The following is a 20,000-nucleotide window of genomic DNA, read 5'->3' on the forward strand; positions in this document are numbered from 1 at the left end:
ATGCAAGTCTGATGTCCCAAATCTTGATGGAAAACTGACTCTGTCGTACTCCCACGGGTGCCCACAAGTCTTGCATCAGGATCGCATGCATGATCTGGCTTTCGGCCCATCCGTGAGTATGGGCTCAGGCGGCTTCTGACAAGGAGATCCCTCAGGTTACGATGCCGTTGGTATGCTACCAATGGGGGTTCTGAGAAATCTCTTTGGGTGTCTTCGCCCGCCTCGAGGATCCCATAATTGTGCAATAGGATGTTCCTAACCTGATTAGCATGGGGGTAATGCGTGAGGACTAAAATGGGACGCTGCGTCTCCTGATTCCTGGCATTGCGAAGCCTCATTGCTGCTTCTCTCGACACGAGGCTGGCACTCCGGACAGCCTTATGCAGAATCCTTTCGGGATATTCTCGTGCCCTAAAGAAATCGAGCATTCGATCACGTTGAAGAGCAAATTCTTCATCTTCTAGACAGAGTCTCCGCAAGCGGAGTATCTGACTGAATGGGATGGAGTCTTTGCACTTAACCGGATGGGATGACCGATAGAGCAGGTAGCTGTGACTGTCCGTTTCCTTGTAGTGTACAGTGGTCCGTACTCCCATGCTGGTCAATACAGCCATGATGTCCAAAAAGTTCACCTCAGAGGTTGAAATCTCAAAAGTGTACTCTATGGACGGGTGGAAGGAGTCCATGGCTAGGATGAACCCTTTCAACTGGTTGTGGGTCAATGACGTAATGCCGAAACAGTCGTCAATGTACCTTTTGAACAGCTCAGGGGCAGGTCCACTGTACTGGCAGAAGAAAGTTTCCTCAATGTAGCCCATGAAGAGGTTAGCATATGAGGGACCCATCTTGGTGCCCATCGCAACAGCTGAGATCTGATGGAAGAATACATCATTGAACTCAAAAGTGTTGAGTGTGAGCACAATGCTGTTGCTGGAGTAAGGGATGATGATCGACAAAATGCCTGATGGCACGCAGGACCACTGCGATGTACAGTATGTGGGTGTGTGTGTGTGTGTGTGTGTGTGTGTATGTGTGTGTGTGTGTATGTGTGTGTGTGTGTGTGTGTGTGTGTGCGTGTGTGTGTGTGCTTAGTTTTTGCCATTTGGACACTTCCGCCCGCCAATGTAGGGAAACTCACCTGATCAAGTCGTTGGGAACGCTGACTCCATGCGGACTCAACACCAGGATTGACCACCACTAACATCCACTTCGTATCCCGCTGAGCAACAACCTCTTAGTCTATACTATCTTTGAGCCTTTTAGATGTCAACGTACCCGTATTCAAAACCACTGCTGCTCTTACTGCTGCCACTACTGCTTCAACTACTACTACTACTACTACTGCTACTGCTACTACTACTACAACTACTACTACTACTACTATGTCTTTTATCTTCCATTATTTTCTGGTAGGTTCTGTAACCCTCATTGCTGACCTTTTCTTATCAATCGAATCACCCCCCTGGGGCACCCAACAATCTACCCACGCAACGCTAACATTTCATTCATACTCCAACCACCATTGAGCACAGACGACAAAAGTTTATTTGCATTATATTTTATTTGTTTTCCACGTTTATTTGTGTATTGTTGTGCTGACGAAGGGTTTGTACCCGAAACGTCCATTATCTGTTTTGTTCCCATACGAAGCCTCTCCATTTTCACTCTTTCGTTAGTGTAGAAAGAAAGACAGATAGATAGACAGACAGAAAGTAAGATAGAGAAAAAAAAAGGGGGGGGGATTGAGAGAGAGAGAGAGAGAGAGAGAGAGAGAGAGAGAGAGAGAGAGAGAGAGAGAGAGAGAGAGAGAGAGAGAGAGAGAGAGAGAGAGAGAGAGGGCGTCCCTGCCGTTTTCTACATCTCATTCACACCGACATAAGTCCAGATTAAACGAGATTTTATGAAATGCGACTTCCACCAAACTACTACTAATACTACTACTACTACTACTACTACTACTACTACTACTACTACTACTACAAATACTACTACCACTACTATTACTACTACTACTACTACTACTACTACTACTATTTCTACTACTACTACTATGACTACTACTACTACTACTATGACTACTACTACTACTATGACTAATACTACCACTACTACTACTACTTCTACAACTACTACTACTACTATACTACTAACTATACTACTACTACTACTACTATTACTATGACTACTACTACTACTACTACTATACTACTACTACTACTATACTACTACTACTATACTGCTACAACTACTACTATTACTAACTACAATTCTACTACTACTATACACTACTACTACTGCTAGCTACAATACTACTACTACTACTATGGCTGCTGATGCTATGCTCTACTCTACTTACTACTACTACTACTACTACTACTACTACTATACTACTACTCTACTAACTTACTATACTAATATCTTTATAAAGTTATATGCATGCAAAACTATATACTATGTGCCTCATACGATGGCAATATATTAATTATTATCACACTTCGTCAGGAATGTGGTTTATGTCTTGCAACGTACTGCAGTATAACTACATAAAATCTATTTTATGAGGCATGAGGCCTACTAAACACTACGATGAAAAATACTTATATTTATTGTTTCTAATGCTTTTCCTTTGTCAGGAAACTTATGGATTAGAGGTCATTTGAAACGAACATTGAACAATTTCTTATATGAAAATTTTTCTCTGAATTGGAAATATGTACTAAACAATCAGATCAAAACAATATATTACATGTATTGTATCTATGCACATTCGTAAAGACTTAAGATTAGTGTTGAACACATGAATTACATTGATTTTCTTATTGGAGGAAAATATTAATGAAAATATATCGCTATCATACTTCAGAAGATTTATCCTGTCAGAATGTTGAACAAATTAATATACTGTAGAAAGAAATTATTAATTTAACCATCAAATCTAATAACCAATTTATAACTATGAATAATAAACAGTTACAAGCAATGTATAAAAATCAGATTAAAAGTAAGAGTTGTAATAAGGATTACAAATATGATAAAATGTATATAAATAGAGTTAAATGAATGTAATAGAAATGATAGGGAAGGATTGCACATAGCCAGAACAGGTTGATAAAAAGTAAAAATAAAGCATGGAATTTGAATGTATAAATAAATAAAAAATCATCCAAAAGGGCTTTTGTCAATGTTTTCTGCAAATAAAATAATAATCATCACAAGTTTGGGAACCACATCAGAAAAATAAAAAAAGAAAGCAGAGAAAAAGTTCTGAAGGCTTCTGCACGTATGTACCATTGTGCGGCTATGTGGTTTGTGGTATGACACTTGCTTTCGGATCGGAGGTCCTGGATTGAGCCTTGCTCGGCGCATAGCTGAGTCCTTGGAAAGACTCTTTACTCAAATTCTCTAACCACACTAAGGTGTAAATGAGTACCTAGCCATTAACAGTGTTGTCTCTGTCGGAAAAATTGTGATATCGCCTAACAGGCGTCATGCCACATCCTACATGTTACGTGTTGCTTTTGGTCAGGGACTGCTTGTAAAACGCTTTGAGCATGTTTAGTTTTTATAAATGTACGCATTACCGCAAATTTCAATTCTGATTTTTCTCTGATTGGGCAGGAAAGAGCATCACTGATCTCATCACAGATAGCATCCATATAATATGTGTCTTCAGTGTACCTCATCATCTTCAGCAAACGATCTTCATCACTAGAGGTAGAAATGTCTGGCACACAATGTAAGATATACGTTATTGATCCTAATTGGAACTTATCATAATGTTACACATCATTCATCGTTACATTAGCTCAGATATATACACTGTCATGAACTGATTGATGAAAATACTAAGCTAATTAAAACAAAATAAACATCAAATATAACAAAATATTCATAAAATAACAGCAGTTACAAGCATGCTATAAAAATCGGATATGAAAGTAGAATAGAGTTGTAATAATGGATTTGTAATGTAAATAGAATTTTGAAAATAGATTGGGAAGGATTGCACAAGCCAACACGGGTGATAAAAAGTAAAATTAAAGCATGGTATTTGAATGTATAAATAAATAAAAAATCATCCAAAAGGGCTTTTGTCATGTTTTCTGCAAATAAATAATATATCACAAGTTTGGGAACCACATCAGAAAAATAAAAAAGAAAGCAGAGAAAAGTTCTGAAGGCTTCTGCACGTATGTACCATTGTGCGGCTATGTGGTCTTGTGGTATGACACTTGCTTTCGGATCGGAGGGTCCTGGGATTGAGCCTTGCTCGGCGCATAGCTGAGTCCTTGGAAAAGACTCTTTACTCAAATTCTCTAACCACACTAAGGTGTAAAATGAGTACCTAGCCATTAACAGTGTTGTCTCTGTCGGAAAAATTGTGATATCGCCTAACAGGCGTCATGCCACATCCTACATGTTACGTGTTGCTTTTGGTCAGGGACTGCTTGTAAAACGCTTTGAGCATGTTTAGTTTTTGTAAATGTACGCATTACCGCAAATTTCCAATTCTGATTTTTCTCTGATTGGGCAGGAAAGAGCATCACTGATCTCATCACAGATAGCATCCATATAATATGTCTCTTCAGTGTACTCATCATCATCTTCAGCAAACCGATCTTCATCACTAGAGGTAGAAATGTCTGAGACACACAATGCAAGATATACGTTATTGATCCTAATTGGAAATTATCGTAATGTTACACATCATTCATCGCTACATTAGCTCAGATTTATACACTGTCATGAACTGATTGATGAAAATACTAAGCTAATTAAAAACAAAATAAACATCAAATATAACAAAATATTCATAAAATAAACAGCAGTTACAAGCAATGCTATAGAAATCGGATATGAAAGTAGAATAGAGTTGTAATAATGGATTTGTAATGTAAATAGAATTTTGAAAATAGATCGGGAAGGATTGCACAAGCCAACACAGGGTGATAAAAAGTAAAATTAAAGCATGGTATTTGAATGTATAAATAAATAAAAAATCATCCAAAAGGGCTTTTGTCAATGTTTTCTGCAAATAAAATAATAATCATCACAAGTTTGGGAACCACATCAGAAAAATAAAAAAGAAAGCAGAGAAAAAGTTCTGAAGGCTTCTGCAAGTATGTACCATTGTGCGGCTATGTGGTCTTGTGGTATGACACTTGCTTTCGGATCGGAGGGTCCTGGGTTTGAGCCTTGCTCAGCGCATAGCTGAGTCCTTGGAAAAGACTCTTTACTCAAATTCTCTAACCACACTAAGGTGTAAAATGAGTACCTGGCCATTAACAGTGTTGTCTCTGTCGGAAAAATTGTGATATCGCCTAACAGGCGTCATGCCACATCCTACATGCTACATGTTGCTTTTGGTCAGGGACTGCTTGTAAAACGCTTTGAGCATGTTTAGTGGATATTGCGCTATATAAAAGCTCAATTTTTTTGGCACCATAGCAAACAATTATTCTTTCACCAAAGGCTGCACAGAAGGCAACATGAAAAACTTAGGATGGCATCCCATGGCTGAACATGGAAAAAGATCCAAAATCATAACTTTTTTTTCCAGGGAATAGATGGTAATACCCACAGCCAACAAATGAAAATATGACTTCTATAACATCATATTTCCAAATTTTGAACATCCCGCAATCAAATGTCTATAGCATCCTATACTCTGTTTTCCAGGAAACCATCGGTTTGAATAGCATTCCAGCAGCATCGAGGATCTCAACGTTGCTTTGCAATCCATACAACTTTGAAAGAAGTCTTAGTCTAAATGTGTTACTGTTATTATTATTATTACTATTAGGGGTCCCGATAGCTCTGTTGGTAGAGCACTGGCTTCACACGCAAAGGGACTATCCCGGGTGCAGTCGAGATTATTTTCTGACCGCCCTGTCCACCGATCAGTGAATGGGTAGCTGAGTCTGTTAGATTTGATGGAAAGTACTTTATGATAGACTATCGTCCTATCCAAAGGAAAGCAAGCAATTGCTATTGTCCATTTCACGCTATAGAAACTGGGATAAACTCCGGCTCCATGGGCCGAATGGCTCTGAAGGACTACTTTTTATTTTTATTATTATTATTATTATTATTATTATTATTATTATTATTGCTATTATTATTATTATTATTATTATTGCTATTATTATTATTATTATTATTGCTATTATTATTATTATTATTATTATTATTATTATTATTATTATTATTATTGCTATTATTATTATTATTATTATTATTATTATTATATTATTATTAATATTATTATTATTGCTATTATTATTATTATTATTATTATTATTATTATTATTATTATTATTATTATATTATTATTATTATTATTATTATTATATTATTATTATTATTATTATTATTATTATTATTATTTTTTATTATTATTATTATTATTATTATTATTATTATTATTATTATTATTATTATTATTATATTATATTATATATATTATTATTATTATTATTATTATTATTATTATTATTATTATTATTATTATTAAAATTATTATTATTATTGACAGCAATTTTCGATTACACTGAGTCTGCCAATTAATTGGAAGAAGAAGGCTAATATCAGCATCAAAGACAAAGACAGTACAGCCAACATACAGTGAACCTCTATTTGATTTCCAAAACATAAAAATGCAAATATTCTTTTGTCTTCTTCTTCCCATGAGCTGCAGACCACCTCTGATGTATTATGGCAGCTTCAACATTATGCATTAAGGTTAAAATTAGAGCTGCAAACATCAAGAGATGAAAACGAGGCCAAAAAAAAAAAAGGAGGATTTAGAAAAAAAATATGCGCAATCTTGCGTGTAATATCATACATTAAAAAAAAACAATGATTAAGAAAGAGAAAAAGCAATAAACTAATTGAGAAAGATATCCATTTCAGAACTATGACTACAGCAAAACATAAGTAAAAAAACTTGAGCTTTAAATAGCGCAATGTGCTCAAACCGCTTTACAAGGGTTCCCTGACCAACAGCAACATGTAACATGTTGAACGAGACATGACGCCTGTTGGGCAAGAATACATTTTTTTTCGACAGAGACAATGCTGTTAACGGCCAGGTACTCATTTTACACCTGAGTACGGTGAAAGAATATGAGTAAAGAGCCTTTTCCAAGGACACAACTATGCACTGAGCGAGGCTCGAACTCAGGACCTTCCGATCTGAAAGCAAGTGTCATACCACTAGACCACATATCTGCACATAAACACTGAATATTAAAAGAAACAACTTTTTGCCCACTGCAACCAACATGTCTAGCCAGCAAGATCTCTACATTCTTACTAAGGCAAATCTTACCGGTCAACTTAGCCATAATGGAGATGCATACAATCTCACTGGCATTGCATACAAGCAAACAAAAGCCCAGTAAGCATAAAAATCTGCTTTTTGCTCTTTCTTGAATCTCAGAAAAGTAAAGAGTATTAATGAGTTGGCCGAGTGGCTGAGGCAGCACACTTATATCTGTAGGACTCACAGTCGGCATTTCCTTTTTTTCATTGAGCGATAAATTTTGCCTCTATTGCTCACTTACTTTGAGGAACTGCCCTACAGCTGACACCTGGATATTTTCTACTTTTCTCATCATGGACTCTGCGACTGAAATACAGAAGCAGGAAATTTCCAGAGTGGCAAAAAGGGTTTTTTCCACCCCTCTCATTGGAAAACCCTGTCATTTCTTAGTAAATACGTAATCGTTGAATAATGCTTTGAACACTTTGAATAAAAAATTTATTCAATGATTGCAGAATATTTGCACACATTTTATTGGTGTGAAATACGGTGCAAAAGACAGCTGATTGGCAATTATAAATAATCTTTTGGTGCGCATGAACACAAATCCAACATTTTTAGTTTTGGGTCAAATTGTCATTCAAGCAGATGGAGAAAGATACAAATTATGGTGAATAGAAATACTAATACCATACCATTTGTTTACAAAATATCTAACAATCTTACTAGTAGGGGTGGAATAGATGTATTCTTTCATTTCTTTGTATTTATTAAACTCGTTATATTTTTATCCTGTAATAACACATACCCGCAAGCTCGTTGTGTTATTGGGCATGATAAAAATAACTCGTTTAATAAATACGAAGAGATGAAAGAATCATACTTAAAAGCAGACAATGCATAATTTGATCAGGCCATGTAAAGTTGGTGAACATCCCCTCACTCATGTTTATTTGTAATATAATCACAAAATTCTAAAAATAAAAACCACCATTACCCTTGTAAGACAGTTCACCAATAATATTCATGAGACGAGTTTTAATTTCTTCTGGCATCTCTGGTATCTTTTTCTCCACCTCTGTCGGATGACATTTAAAAAAATGGAGTAAAAAAATAATGATGATTAAAATATGTCCAAGGATTTAAAAAAAAAAAAAAGATACAAAATAATGAGAACAGAATTACATTACTTGAGTAGTAAAACCAATAACCAGAGATGCTTAAATGAGTCAATAAATTAGAAAGACAAAGGGAGTAAATGTGACTCATTACTTGAGTAGTAAAACCAAAACCAGAGGTGCTTAAATGAGTCAATAAATTGGAGAGAAAGACAAATGAAATGACGTTTGTTTTGTGTTGTTCCCTTATTTATGAGTCACATTTATTCACGGTTTCACGCTACAGAAACCGGGATAAACTCCGGCTTCATTGTTTGAATTGAATGGCTCTGAAGGACTACTTTTTACAGTGAGAGAATGTGAGTAAAGAGCCTTTGCCAAGGATGAAACAATGTGCCACTCAGAGCAGGATTCGAAACCAGGACCTTCCGATCCAAAGGTCAGACCACAAGATCACAGTGCCTGCTCCACTTAATTTTCGTACTTACCACTGTTAATCTTCTCTACCAATTCCACTGCCTTCTGACTTTCATCATTGAGTTTGTAGGCAGTGGTAAGGTTACTGAGATACTTGTGAAATGAAGCGATTTTCTGAAAGTGAACATCGAAAAATATAATATAATAATGGACTGGTGACAATTAGGCAAAGCTGTCATCATCATCATCTTCTTCATTATCATCTTCCTCACCATTATTATTAGTATCATCATCGTCATTATCTTTAATATTAAAATCATCATCATCATCATCATCATCATCATCATCAGCAGCAGCAGCAGCAGCGGCAGAATCAGCATCATCATCGTCATTATCTTTAACATTAAAATCATCATCATCATCGTTATCATCGTCATCATCATCATTATCATCAATCTATTCTCTCAAAAGAGCGGAAGGACATATGTGACCCAATGTCTCAAAACGGTATAAATTCGGGATGATTAGTATGCTGAAAACTGAATTTGTAGCCAGAAATATCAGACTTGCGTTGAGTTTATATGCTTTATTGAGAATGAATATCATATTTTAGAGTGCTAAATACCAATAATTCATATTTTTTTGACCAGTTCAGCTTTAATTTGACCTTTTAGAATCTGGTTCAGCCCAACTTAATACCGTTTTGAAACGTTGGGTAAATTTTTCTCTTCTCAGCAATTTCTTAAGCTTACTGTCATGTGTCTCTATGAATAGCCGGATGGCTCTTGATAATAAAGTGACGACGAAGTATCACTTGAGGTTAGCACGTAAGAGGACTTTATTTTTGAAAACATTTCCTTTCATACCCAAAAAGGGGAAACAACTAGAAATAACAAGGGCAATATACTAACAATATAGGTAACAAATATTTATATTTTTATTATGCCCTTCCACTACGATATCATCTAGGCATTCCATGAAGGAATATAGATAATCCATCAAACAAGATGTCTGATGTCAACAAGAATCACCCATGTTGTCCAATTGAGCAAATTGGGGGTTAATAATCTTTCCCAAGGGAAAAATATGAAAGTTCCTGAAGAGGGGCTCGAACCTGGGACCTTCAGGGTCACAATGCAATGCCTTAACTCTTTCAGCGCTATTGGCTGCACTGTGTGGCCAGAGCAGAATCTGTTCTACTGCACAGTGCAGCCAGTCTTGAAAGGCAAAAATAATAATGTAATCCAAACCTACTTTCTACAAAAGTACTATAAAATGAACCAATGGTATCATTTCTTTCATCAGAACATTCAATTGGCCCTAGGGGGGTATTATAATTGAGATTTTGCACCAAATTTGAATGTCGCTTTGTCTTAGCTTATCGTTCTCATGCTGCCTCAATCAGGTGTCAGCCATTTTGTAACGAAAATGCAAATCTAGCCTCAGCATGGAAAGAGTAAACCACTTGGCCGCTTTGTCCCTGGTAAGAAATATAATTAACATAAAAGAATATGGGTCTTTAAGGGGATATAATTCATACCAAACTAACTCAATGAAAGTATTATATGATTATCTTCCTTTGATCATTAATACAATAGTTCTATAAATAAATTCCTCAGAGAATGGGCTCAGGATGGGCCCAGCTGCACTGACCATGACCTAAGAGTCTGCTCCACAGATGCTGTGGAGTGGGTTCGGTATTGGAGCAACAAGCTATGATGATGATGATGATGATGATGATGATGATGATAAATAAAAGTCAATCATTACACATACCTCAGTAGTATATGTAGCAAACTGCTTCTCGTCAGCGATCAGGGACACGAACTGCTTCTCCACAAAGGGTAAATGGTCTCTGAATTTTTCTGATATCGCATTGTTGTCCACTTCCTTAGACAACTCTTTTATCAAGATGTGAAGTGGGAGCTTGAACAATTCCTGATAAGAATAAATGGAGACAATTTGTATAGAAATTGAGTTTTTTTTCTTGTGCAATATCCACTAAACGTGCTCAAAGTGCTTTGCAAAGGTCCCCTGACCAACAGCAACATGTAACATGATGAACGAGACATATCACCTGTTAGGCGATTTCACAATTTTTTTTTTGACACAGACAATGCTGTTAATAGTCAGGTACTCATTTTATACCTGAGTAATGTGAGAGAATGTGAGTAAAGAGCTTTTTCCAAGGGCTCATCTATACACAGAGCGAGGCTCAAACCCAGGACCTTCCGACCTGAAAGAGAGTATCAGACCAGAAGACCACATTGGTTCAATGTGGATCTTGTGATTGTGCGGCTATATGATCTAGAAGTATGACACCCAGTTTCAGATCGGAAGGTCCTGGGTTTGGCCAGGGAACCTTTGTAAAGTGCTTTGAGCATGTTTAGTGGATATTGTACTCTATAAAAGCCAAATTTTATCTTTTATATATCTATTGCGAGAACTTACTGGTTCTTTGGTCCATCCCATGTAATCGAGAATATCAACATTTTCTCTCTTCACTAACTCATCCATGGAAGGACCATTGGGAGGTTCGTCTGCTTTGTCCTGGAGAAGTTATGGAAAAAGCCAAAAGTAAAGATGAATTGAGTTTGAGATTGGTAAAAATTCTAGGGAAAGGGCATGAACTAAAACTAATGAAATCAAAATAGATGCTTTTCTCTCTCTCTCTCTCTCTCTCTCTCTCTCTCTCTCTCTCTCTCTCTCTCTCTCTCTCTTTTTCTCTCTCTCTCTCTCTCTCTCTCTCTCTCTCTCTCTCTCTCTCTCTCTCTATTATATATATAATATTTTATATATATATATATATATATAAAAACACAAATAGTAAAAATTAGATCAAAGAGAGCACATTTTTGATGATTTGTGGAGAAACATTCACCTGTTAACAGCATTGGTATGCTGTAATGATAATGTGTGGCTATGTGGTCTTGTGGTTTGACACTCGCTTTCGGATCAGAAGGTCCTGGGTTCGAGCCTCGCTTGGTGCATAGTTGAGTCATTGGAAAAGTCTCTTTACTCACAATCTCTCACTGTACTCAGGTGTAAAATGAGTACCTGGCCGATAACAGCGTTGTCTCTGTCCCAAAAAATTGTAATATCGCCTGACAGTCGTCATGTCCCGTCCTAAATGTTAAATGTTACTGTTGACCAGGGACCCCTTGTATAGCGCTTTGAGCATGCTTAGTGGATATTGCGCTATATAAAAGCTCAATTTAAATATACTTTTCAACAACTTTCTCACCCAATACAGTACGTACCATATTGAATCAGAGGATCGCATAAAACATGGTAAAATAATCAGAAGTGGATCTGAATGGACCAGTCTATGGCTCAGTGGCTCGGTACGGTATATCATCTTGTCACAAAAGTCAAGCGATGTTAAGTGTGGTCAGTGGCCGGATAGGTGATGGTGATCATGGAAAATTGTTGGTCCCAATGTTATGTCCTTGTGTAAGGCACATAACACACATTACCCCACTCAACCCAGGTGTGAATGAGTACTTGGCTATGGACAGTGGTTGATATTGTAAGAGTGTTTGTACAAAAAGGATGCCTAACAGGCGATTGATACTGTATAAAATGGAAATATATATATGAAGCACATTGAGCGTGGTAAATCCGTGAAAATGCGCTATATTTATGAATATTTATTCATATTTATTTGTAGTTTATTTTGAAAAAATAAAGGATTAAATGGTAATTTCCCCAATCGTTTATCCGGATTGGTAGTGCAAACACTTGTTTTGCTGACCACCTAGATTTTATGTGGAGCATTCTTGTTTTAACTAATGTTCACGTTAATATGAGGAAAGAGTTTTGAGTCCGAAACCATTTGTGTTAAGCATTTCGTTATTGTCTTTAAAGATGTTATATTCATTTTTGTCCGATACGTTTCATTTGTTTGTTTGTTTTGTTTTAAAGGGTTTTGCAGCACTTGCAACACATTTAGACCATATCAGCGCCAGTAAAAAGGATGAAAATTGTATAGTGAAAAGATTCTAGATTTACAATTAAAAGGACTTGAGGAAAAAGTAAGACAAAGGGGAATGGTACAAATAGGGAACAGATGTAGATTCCAAGAGCACACTATCAGTGTACTTAGTTTGAGATTACCTAAATGTTTCACCCAGACACCAGCACAAGACCCCACCAAGAGGAATACACTCAAATGTTAAATCATATGTTGAAATAAAAAAATAACAGTACATAACAGAGAGATGATTTACAAGGAAAAAAAAATTGTTTCCCAAAACTATAACTATACATTCGACTGTTTCCCTCCCAGCCAAGGACTCTGGCAAGGGTCAGGACAAAACTAATTAATCTCATTCCAAGACAAAGACAGAAAGCAATTGGAAAACAGATTCAGGGGGATAGAAGACAAAGCAAGTTCCTACCTGCCCACTATGGGAGGTCGGGAACCCCACCCAGATACAAGGGGATAGAAAACAAAGCAAGTACCTCCCTGCCCACTACGGAAGGTTGGGAACCCCACCCAGGTACAAGAGGATAGAAGACACAGTAAGTACATCCCCGCCCACTATGGGAGGTTAGGAACCTCATCCAGTACTTATCATTTATTTACCTCGTCCCTTTTCTCCACAGCTATAAAACTGGTAAACTGTGTCACAATGGAGTACTTCTTGCTCATGTCGATCACAAAGTCCTTGAGGTCCATTTTCGCGACCTGAAATTTAATAAAATTCAAATTCAAATTCAAAGATTTATTTTTAGGCAATTGCCAATATAACTAATACAAGAATATAATATTTCCATCAACAAATCAAGTAAGGAAAATCAGTAATGAAGCAAAGCAAACAATAATAATAATAATAATAATAATAATAATAATAATAATAATAATATAGAATGCTTTGTTAAAATTGGAAATTCGAAAATCTACCATATTATCAAAGGAAGAGGAGGAGGAGAAGAAGGTGGGGAGTGTGGGAGAGGGACTCATTGAATCTGGGGCATAATTTAATGGACTTGCTTCTCAGCAGGTCATATGTCCACCTGCTTGATCCTGTCAGGGTGTTCAAAAATGAATGTCAGGGTCCCCTATGAAATAATCATATCACGACAATCTAACAAATTAGGGAACAGAGACTGTTTTAACTAATTTTCATGTTAATTTGAGGAGGAGTTTTGAGTCCGAAACTGTCTGTCTTCAGCATTTTGTTATTTTCTTTAAAACTGTTATATTCATTTTTGTCCGATACTTTTCATTTGTTTGTTTGTTTTGTTTAAAAAAAAATCAAAATCAAAATCTGAAAAGCAGAAAGAAAAAAAAACAAAACTACAAAACTAGACTCAAAGCGCTTTACAAATGGTCCCTGACCAACAGTAACATGTAACATGTAGAACGAGACATGACGCTTGTTAGGGTAGTAATTTATGGATTAAACCCATGTATGCCCATGTAGTGTTCATGTGCTTGCTTACAATGCGAACCAAAACTTGGAAAACACATACCTCGTGATTGGTTCTGTCACTCGACAACATTCCATCTTCCCAGTCTCTGATGATGGCTCTGGCGGTCAAACGATGAACAATCTGAATAAAAAAAAAGATGAAAGATGGAAAGTTTGAAAAATTTATGTCACTCAGCAGAGAGTAAGTAATTTCCTAAAGAACCCTTAATATCTGGAAAGTCAAGTCTCACCCAACCTATTTCACTCTTTAAATTGAACTTTTATAGAGTGCAATATACACTAAACATGGCCAAAGCGCTTTACAAGGGGTCCCTGGCCAACAGCAACATTTAACATGTAGGACAGTACTTGAATGCCTGTTAGGCGATATTACAATTTTTTCAGACAGGACAATGCTGTTAACGGCCTGGTCCTCATTTTACACCTGAATATGGTGAGAGAATGTGAGTAAAGAGAGGCTCAAATGAACCCAGGACCTTCCGATCCCAAAGCGAGTGTCATACCACGTGACCACATAGTCGCACAAGAATCTTTGATGATAAAAAAACTCAAATACAAATCGGTATGTTAAAAAAAAATATAGAACATTCCTTATTGGTGAAAAAATGCAACAATAAATACATAAATAAATAAATAAATAAACAAATAAATAAATAAATAAACAAATAAATAAATAAATAAGTGAATAAACAAATAAATAAATATTTAAAAAAAGAACAAATAAATAAATAAATAAATAAATAAATAAATGAACAAATAAAAAGGTGAACAAATGGACCTCAATATTTAGGTAGAGTTGCAGATTTCACAACAATAATCAAAAATAGTTTAAAATCAAAGTGGATAACCTTCACTGGACTTCAAGACTTGTTCGAATTAGAGGTAAAGGCAAATATAGTTATGTATCAATAGCTTAGATAAATCAAAGTCAAATTGAGAAACATAACATTTATGACCATACCAGTCCTTCAGTGATGGAGAGTTCCGATGTTGATACAACAGTGGAGACTTCTTGACCACCAATCTTCGCTGTCAATTTGGCCTAAAAAAACAAAAACAAACAGAACTAAAAGCAAATATACATTTAATGTATGAAAGAATAATAATTTGTAACACGGAGGTCCATTTTCATAGACCTTCTGACTTTGAGTAAAGCTCACCAGTAATTGTAACAATAACACTTATCCTAAAATAGTCCCTCAAAGCTATTGGGCCCATGGAACCGGAGTTTATACCATTTTCTATAGTGTGAAACGGACAATATCAATTGTTTGCTACCTTTTTGACAGCTCATTAGTCTAATGCAAAGTACTTTCTACCAGATCAAACAGACCCAGCTAAACAATCAATGTTGGGTGGACAAGAAAAATAATCTTGATTTCACCCTGGATTGATCTCAGTCCCTTTGCATGTGAAGCTGGTGCTCTATCAACTGAGCTTTTGGGACTCCTAACAACAACAGTAGCTAAAACACAAATGTTTCCGAAACTATGTTAAACTGAAGTTGATCAGAGAGAATTGAGGGAGAACAATTCATCGCTAGGGCGGTCGATAAGTGGTGTTAACAGGATGATTGGCAGCAAAATTCGATAAGTAGAAATACATTTATAAATTGTTACAGTGAATGACATAATCAGTCGGATGGTGAAAAGGTTTGAAATGAGATATTGCCAAGTTTAGTTAGAAGGTCAATTTTTATCAAAGATGAGTCAACCCTTTTTGTACATCTTTGGGAAATATCACAGCTTCATTTCACTTCTAAATATTTTTTACAGTTAGTCAAGTTAAAAAAGTATGAAATTTGAGAAAAGTTGCTGGCTACCTTTCCCATACATCTGATCATAACGTCATGAAAAATCACCCGATTTACTCAAATAAAGATTAAAATGCTCTAGTGTGCATATTATATTCTTTCAGAAAATGCAAAAAAATGCAAATCCAAAATTTTCACCTTCCGACTGATTATGCACTGACACAATTATATATCAAAAGCCAGATGGATAGCATTTTGCAAAATGATTAAAAAATGTTTTCTTCTCTTTAATCCAAAACATACCATGGTGCAATTTGGTACGAAACCGTAGACGACCTGTCGGGATCCATTAAACAAGGCGGTGATCTGGCAAGGAGCTTGGGTGGGTGGGGGGAGATTGTCGTCGTATTGGACCCACTCCACTGACACTGATGTGAGGCCTGGTTGGGACGCCTTGTGGATTTGACCTTTGACCTTTGATGGTATATTATAAAGAACGATGATGAAGATTGTGGTGAAAATTGTAAATGGAAATATATGTGAGATGGTGAAACTAATAATAATAATATGTACATATAGCGATAATAGTGAGTGTGGTTACTGATGCTCTTGTTGATGGTAATGATGGTGGTAGCTTTAAATGAAAGGATAAGAGTGTTTGTTTTTTTTCAATTTTATCACACTTTCCATTTAGACTTACTAATTTAGTTGTTAATCTACTAACAATGATAAAATTGATGATGGTACTGATGTGGTGGTGGTGATGATAATGATGAGTGAGATGATGAATTTTGACAATAATGATAAGGATGACAATGATGATGATGATGATGATGATGATGTTGATGATAAAGAATTTAAATTTTGATAATGATGATGATGATGATGATAATGATGATGATGATGATGATCCTGATAATGAAGACAAAATCAAAAGATTAGAATACCAAAACTGACGACTATTCAGATGAAAATACCTTTGGTTCCCACTTTGATTTGGTGGCCTTGTTGAAGAACTCGTAAGCCCCGCCCGATACTCTTGCCAAGGCTTTGAGAAAATAACTGTTGCATGTCGAGCTGGGGAATGAATAATATTAATAATATAATATACTTATATAGCGCCCATTAATCCACTGACAAGTGCTCTATGGCGCTTTACAGTCACTCAGACTATATAAACTAGCATTCACAATAACACGCTTACACACATAAACTCTTACACCCTCGTACACCCCATACGGAAACTTCTTCACATCCACATACGCAAACTCTTTACATAAACATTACTACCCTAAATTAAAACATAAAGCATTAATTGTCGAAAAAACGCTCTTCTAAATAATTCGGTTTTCAATTTCTTTTTAAAGGTATCTAAATTTTCACTATTCTAAGTATTATAAGAAAGGGAATTCCATAACCTGGTGTGCAGTCACTATGAAGGATTTGTTGTGAAACAAAGACTTAGAGGGACCTCTGTCAGAATAAGCATACCATTAGAACTTAGCAATCTACAAGGTGTGTAATGAGAATGAAAATGTTGCTTCTTGAAGCTCGAAGAAATAAGTAACAATAGGAAATTGAATGAAAGACGGATTTCGTCTTGACTGTTTCATTCATCGTGTTCTGTCGATAAAGGGAAAACCCGAAATGTCCACATAATCTGTATTCATTTATCAAATTGAAGCTTCCACTCGCTTCACATGCAAAGGAACCAAAATCGGTCCCGGGTGCAGCAAGATATTTTTCTGAGTTCCCCCCCCCCCCCCCCCCATTGTCCACCCAGCAGTGATTGGGTAGCTGAATTTGTTAGATTTATTCAGAAAATACTTCGCGATAGACTAGCATCCTATCCAAAGGATAGCAAGCAATTGCTATTGTCCGTTTCACGCTATCGAAACCTGGATAAACTCCGGCTCCATGGCCCTGAAGGACTACTTTTCCATTCAATATCCTGTTGTTTTATTTATTTTGGAAAAAAACCCGGAGTCTTTTATCATAATAATGCAAATCATTTATAACGTGCCTATTCAATAAATATACAACTCTTAGCGCCTTTTCATTTCAATCATAATGGCACAAATGCACTTAATATCCACTAAATGTGCTGAAAGCACTTTACAAGAGGTCCTTAGAAAACAGCAGAACTTAACATGAATGTTAGGCGATATTACAATTGTTTTTTTTTTTCGGACAGAGACAACATTGTGAATGGCCAAGTATTCATTTTACACCTGAGTACGGTGAGAGAATGCACCACTCAGAGCAGGACTCAAATCCTGGACCTTCCAGTCCAGAAGCAAGTGTCCCACCACTAGACCACATAGCCACACAAAAATCAAAATTAACCAAGACATTCATACTGAACTGAATAAATATGATTTACAAAGCGCATGTTTCATCAAAATTGTACAATTATGACCCATCTTCTCAGACAGCTATTTACATGGCTATGTGGTCTTGTGCTATGACAGTCGGATTGGAAGTTTCAGGGTTCAAGACCTACTCTAAGCAGCGCATTGTTGAGTCCTTGGAAAAAGCTTTTTACACACATTCTCTCACTGTACTCAGGTGTAAAATGAGTGAGGCTCTTTACTCACATTTTTTTAATGTACTCAGGTGTAAATGAGTACCTGGTCATGAACAGGATTGCCTCTGTTGGATAAAAATTGTAATGTCACCTAACAGGCATCATGTCTTGTTCTACATGTTAAGTGTTGCTGTTTGCTGGGGATCCCTTGTAAAGTACTTTGAGCATGTTTAGTGATTATTGCACTATATAAATGCTCAAGATTTTAAAAAAATTTATTGTAGGCCGACCATATGGCTAGAGTGCAATTAATCGGGTTCGTGCAGTTGAAATTACAAAATAGAAAAAAATATACTGCTAATGATGAGGCCCGTGCGATGACCCTTAACCAGTGGCAATGGCCTTGTAGATAGTGTCAGCTTTTCCCTTTTAATGAGTGTAATGGGCTTTTAAGTCTTTTAATTTCTATATGTATTTTGGCCAATTGACCATCTATTTATAGGATAATTACCTCACACCAAAAGTAAACATTCGAGTGTGTGATGCATTTCTGCTAGCATTGCGTAGGACCTCGTCTGTACTTGTAATGTGTCCGTCTGATACCAGGAAAACGTTTCTCAGTGTGTTGTCAGACTTGGGCAGCATGAAAAAGGAATGGAAGGGGCGAGACACATCTGTGTTACCGAGCGTCGCTGACGCATTCTGACATGGAAGGGGGGGGGGGGAAAAAAAAGCACAATGTATTAAAAAAAAAAAAGAGAGAGTTTTTTAATTAGTGCAATATCCATTCCAAGCATCAAAGCGCTTTTTACGATGTTAAATGAATAAATAAATAAAAAGGAATATAACAGCTTAAAAAAAAGAAGAAAATATCAAACATGGAATGTTTTGGGTTCAAAACACTTATTCAGCAAAAACAAAACAAAAAAACAATTAAGAAATTTTTTTTTTAATTTTAAAATGAGCTTTTATATAGCGCAATATTCACTTAATGTGCTTTACAAGGGTCCCTGGCCAACAGCAACATTTAACATTTAGGACGGGACACGATGCCTGTTAAGTGATGTTACAATTTATTCGGACAGAGATAACGCTGTTAACGACCAGGTACTCATTTTACACCTGAGTATGGTGAGAGAATGTGAGCAAAGAGCCTTCTCCAAGGACTCAACTATGCGCCGAGCGAGGCTCGAACCCAGGACCTTCCGATCAGAAAGCGAGAGTCATACCACTAGACCATACAGCCCCACAAAATACATAAATATATTACTTAAAAACAAGATAAATAGCAAAGAATCTTTGGAAAAGACGACTCCTGGCAGCTTCCTATCACTTTGATACTACGTGGTCTAGTGGTATGACACTCGCTTTCGGATCGGAAGGTCCTGGGTTCGAGCCTCACTCGGTGCATAGTTGAGTCCTTGGAAAAGGCTCCTTACTCACATTTTCTCATTGTACTCAGGTGTAAAATGAGTACCTGGCT

The 20,000-nt window shown here is 36.4% G+C and overlaps 2 protein-coding genes across 4 annotated transcripts in view; one reads left to right on the top strand and one right to left on the bottom strand.

The window, feature by feature from the left end:
• LOC144967543 (uncharacterized) overlaps window positions 1-4,087 on the top strand; it is an 84,782-nt gene extending 80,695 nt beyond the window's left edge. The window contains exon 10 of the mRNA XM_078904936.1: window positions 3,619-4,087. The gene's annotated coding sequence lies outside the window, so the exon portion shown is untranslated. The remainder of the gene's footprint in view (window positions 1-3,618) is intronic.
• Window positions 1-20,000, bottom strand: part of LOC144967540 (protein mono-ADP-ribosyltransferase PARP4-like) — a 58,994-nt gene that overhangs the window by 10,569 nt on the left and 28,425 nt on the right. For all 3 annotated transcript variants that reach the window (XM_078904929.1, XM_078904931.1, XM_078904930.1), the window contains exons 21-31: window positions 19,029-19,219; window positions 16,968-17,067; window positions 16,294-16,464; window positions 15,199-15,279; window positions 14,278-14,358; window positions 13,388-13,489; window positions 11,251-11,349; window positions 10,576-10,737; window positions 8,871-8,973; window positions 8,262-8,342; window positions 4,497-4,643 (exon numbers count right to left, since the gene is read on the bottom strand). In XM_078904929.1, the coding sequence (XP_078761055.1) occupies window positions 4,497-4,643; window positions 8,262-8,342; window positions 8,871-8,973; window positions 10,576-10,737; window positions 11,251-11,349; window positions 13,388-13,489; window positions 14,278-14,358; window positions 15,199-15,279; window positions 16,294-16,464; window positions 16,968-17,067; window positions 19,029-19,219 (1,318 nt within the window). The remainder of the gene's footprint in view (window positions 1-4,496; window positions 4,644-8,261; window positions 8,343-8,870; window positions 8,974-10,575; window positions 10,738-11,250; window positions 11,350-13,387; window positions 13,490-14,277; window positions 14,359-15,198; window positions 15,280-16,293; window positions 16,465-16,967; window positions 17,068-19,028; window positions 19,220-20,000) is intronic.

This window comes from Berghia stephanieae, chromosome 3, assembly GCF_034508935.2.
Source record: "Berghia stephanieae isolate SIO BIC M18660-M18661 chromosome 3, UCSD_Bste_1.3, whole genome shotgun sequence".
NCBI lineage: Eukaryota > Metazoa > Mollusca > Gastropoda > Nudibranchia > Aeolidiidae > Berghia > Berghia stephanieae.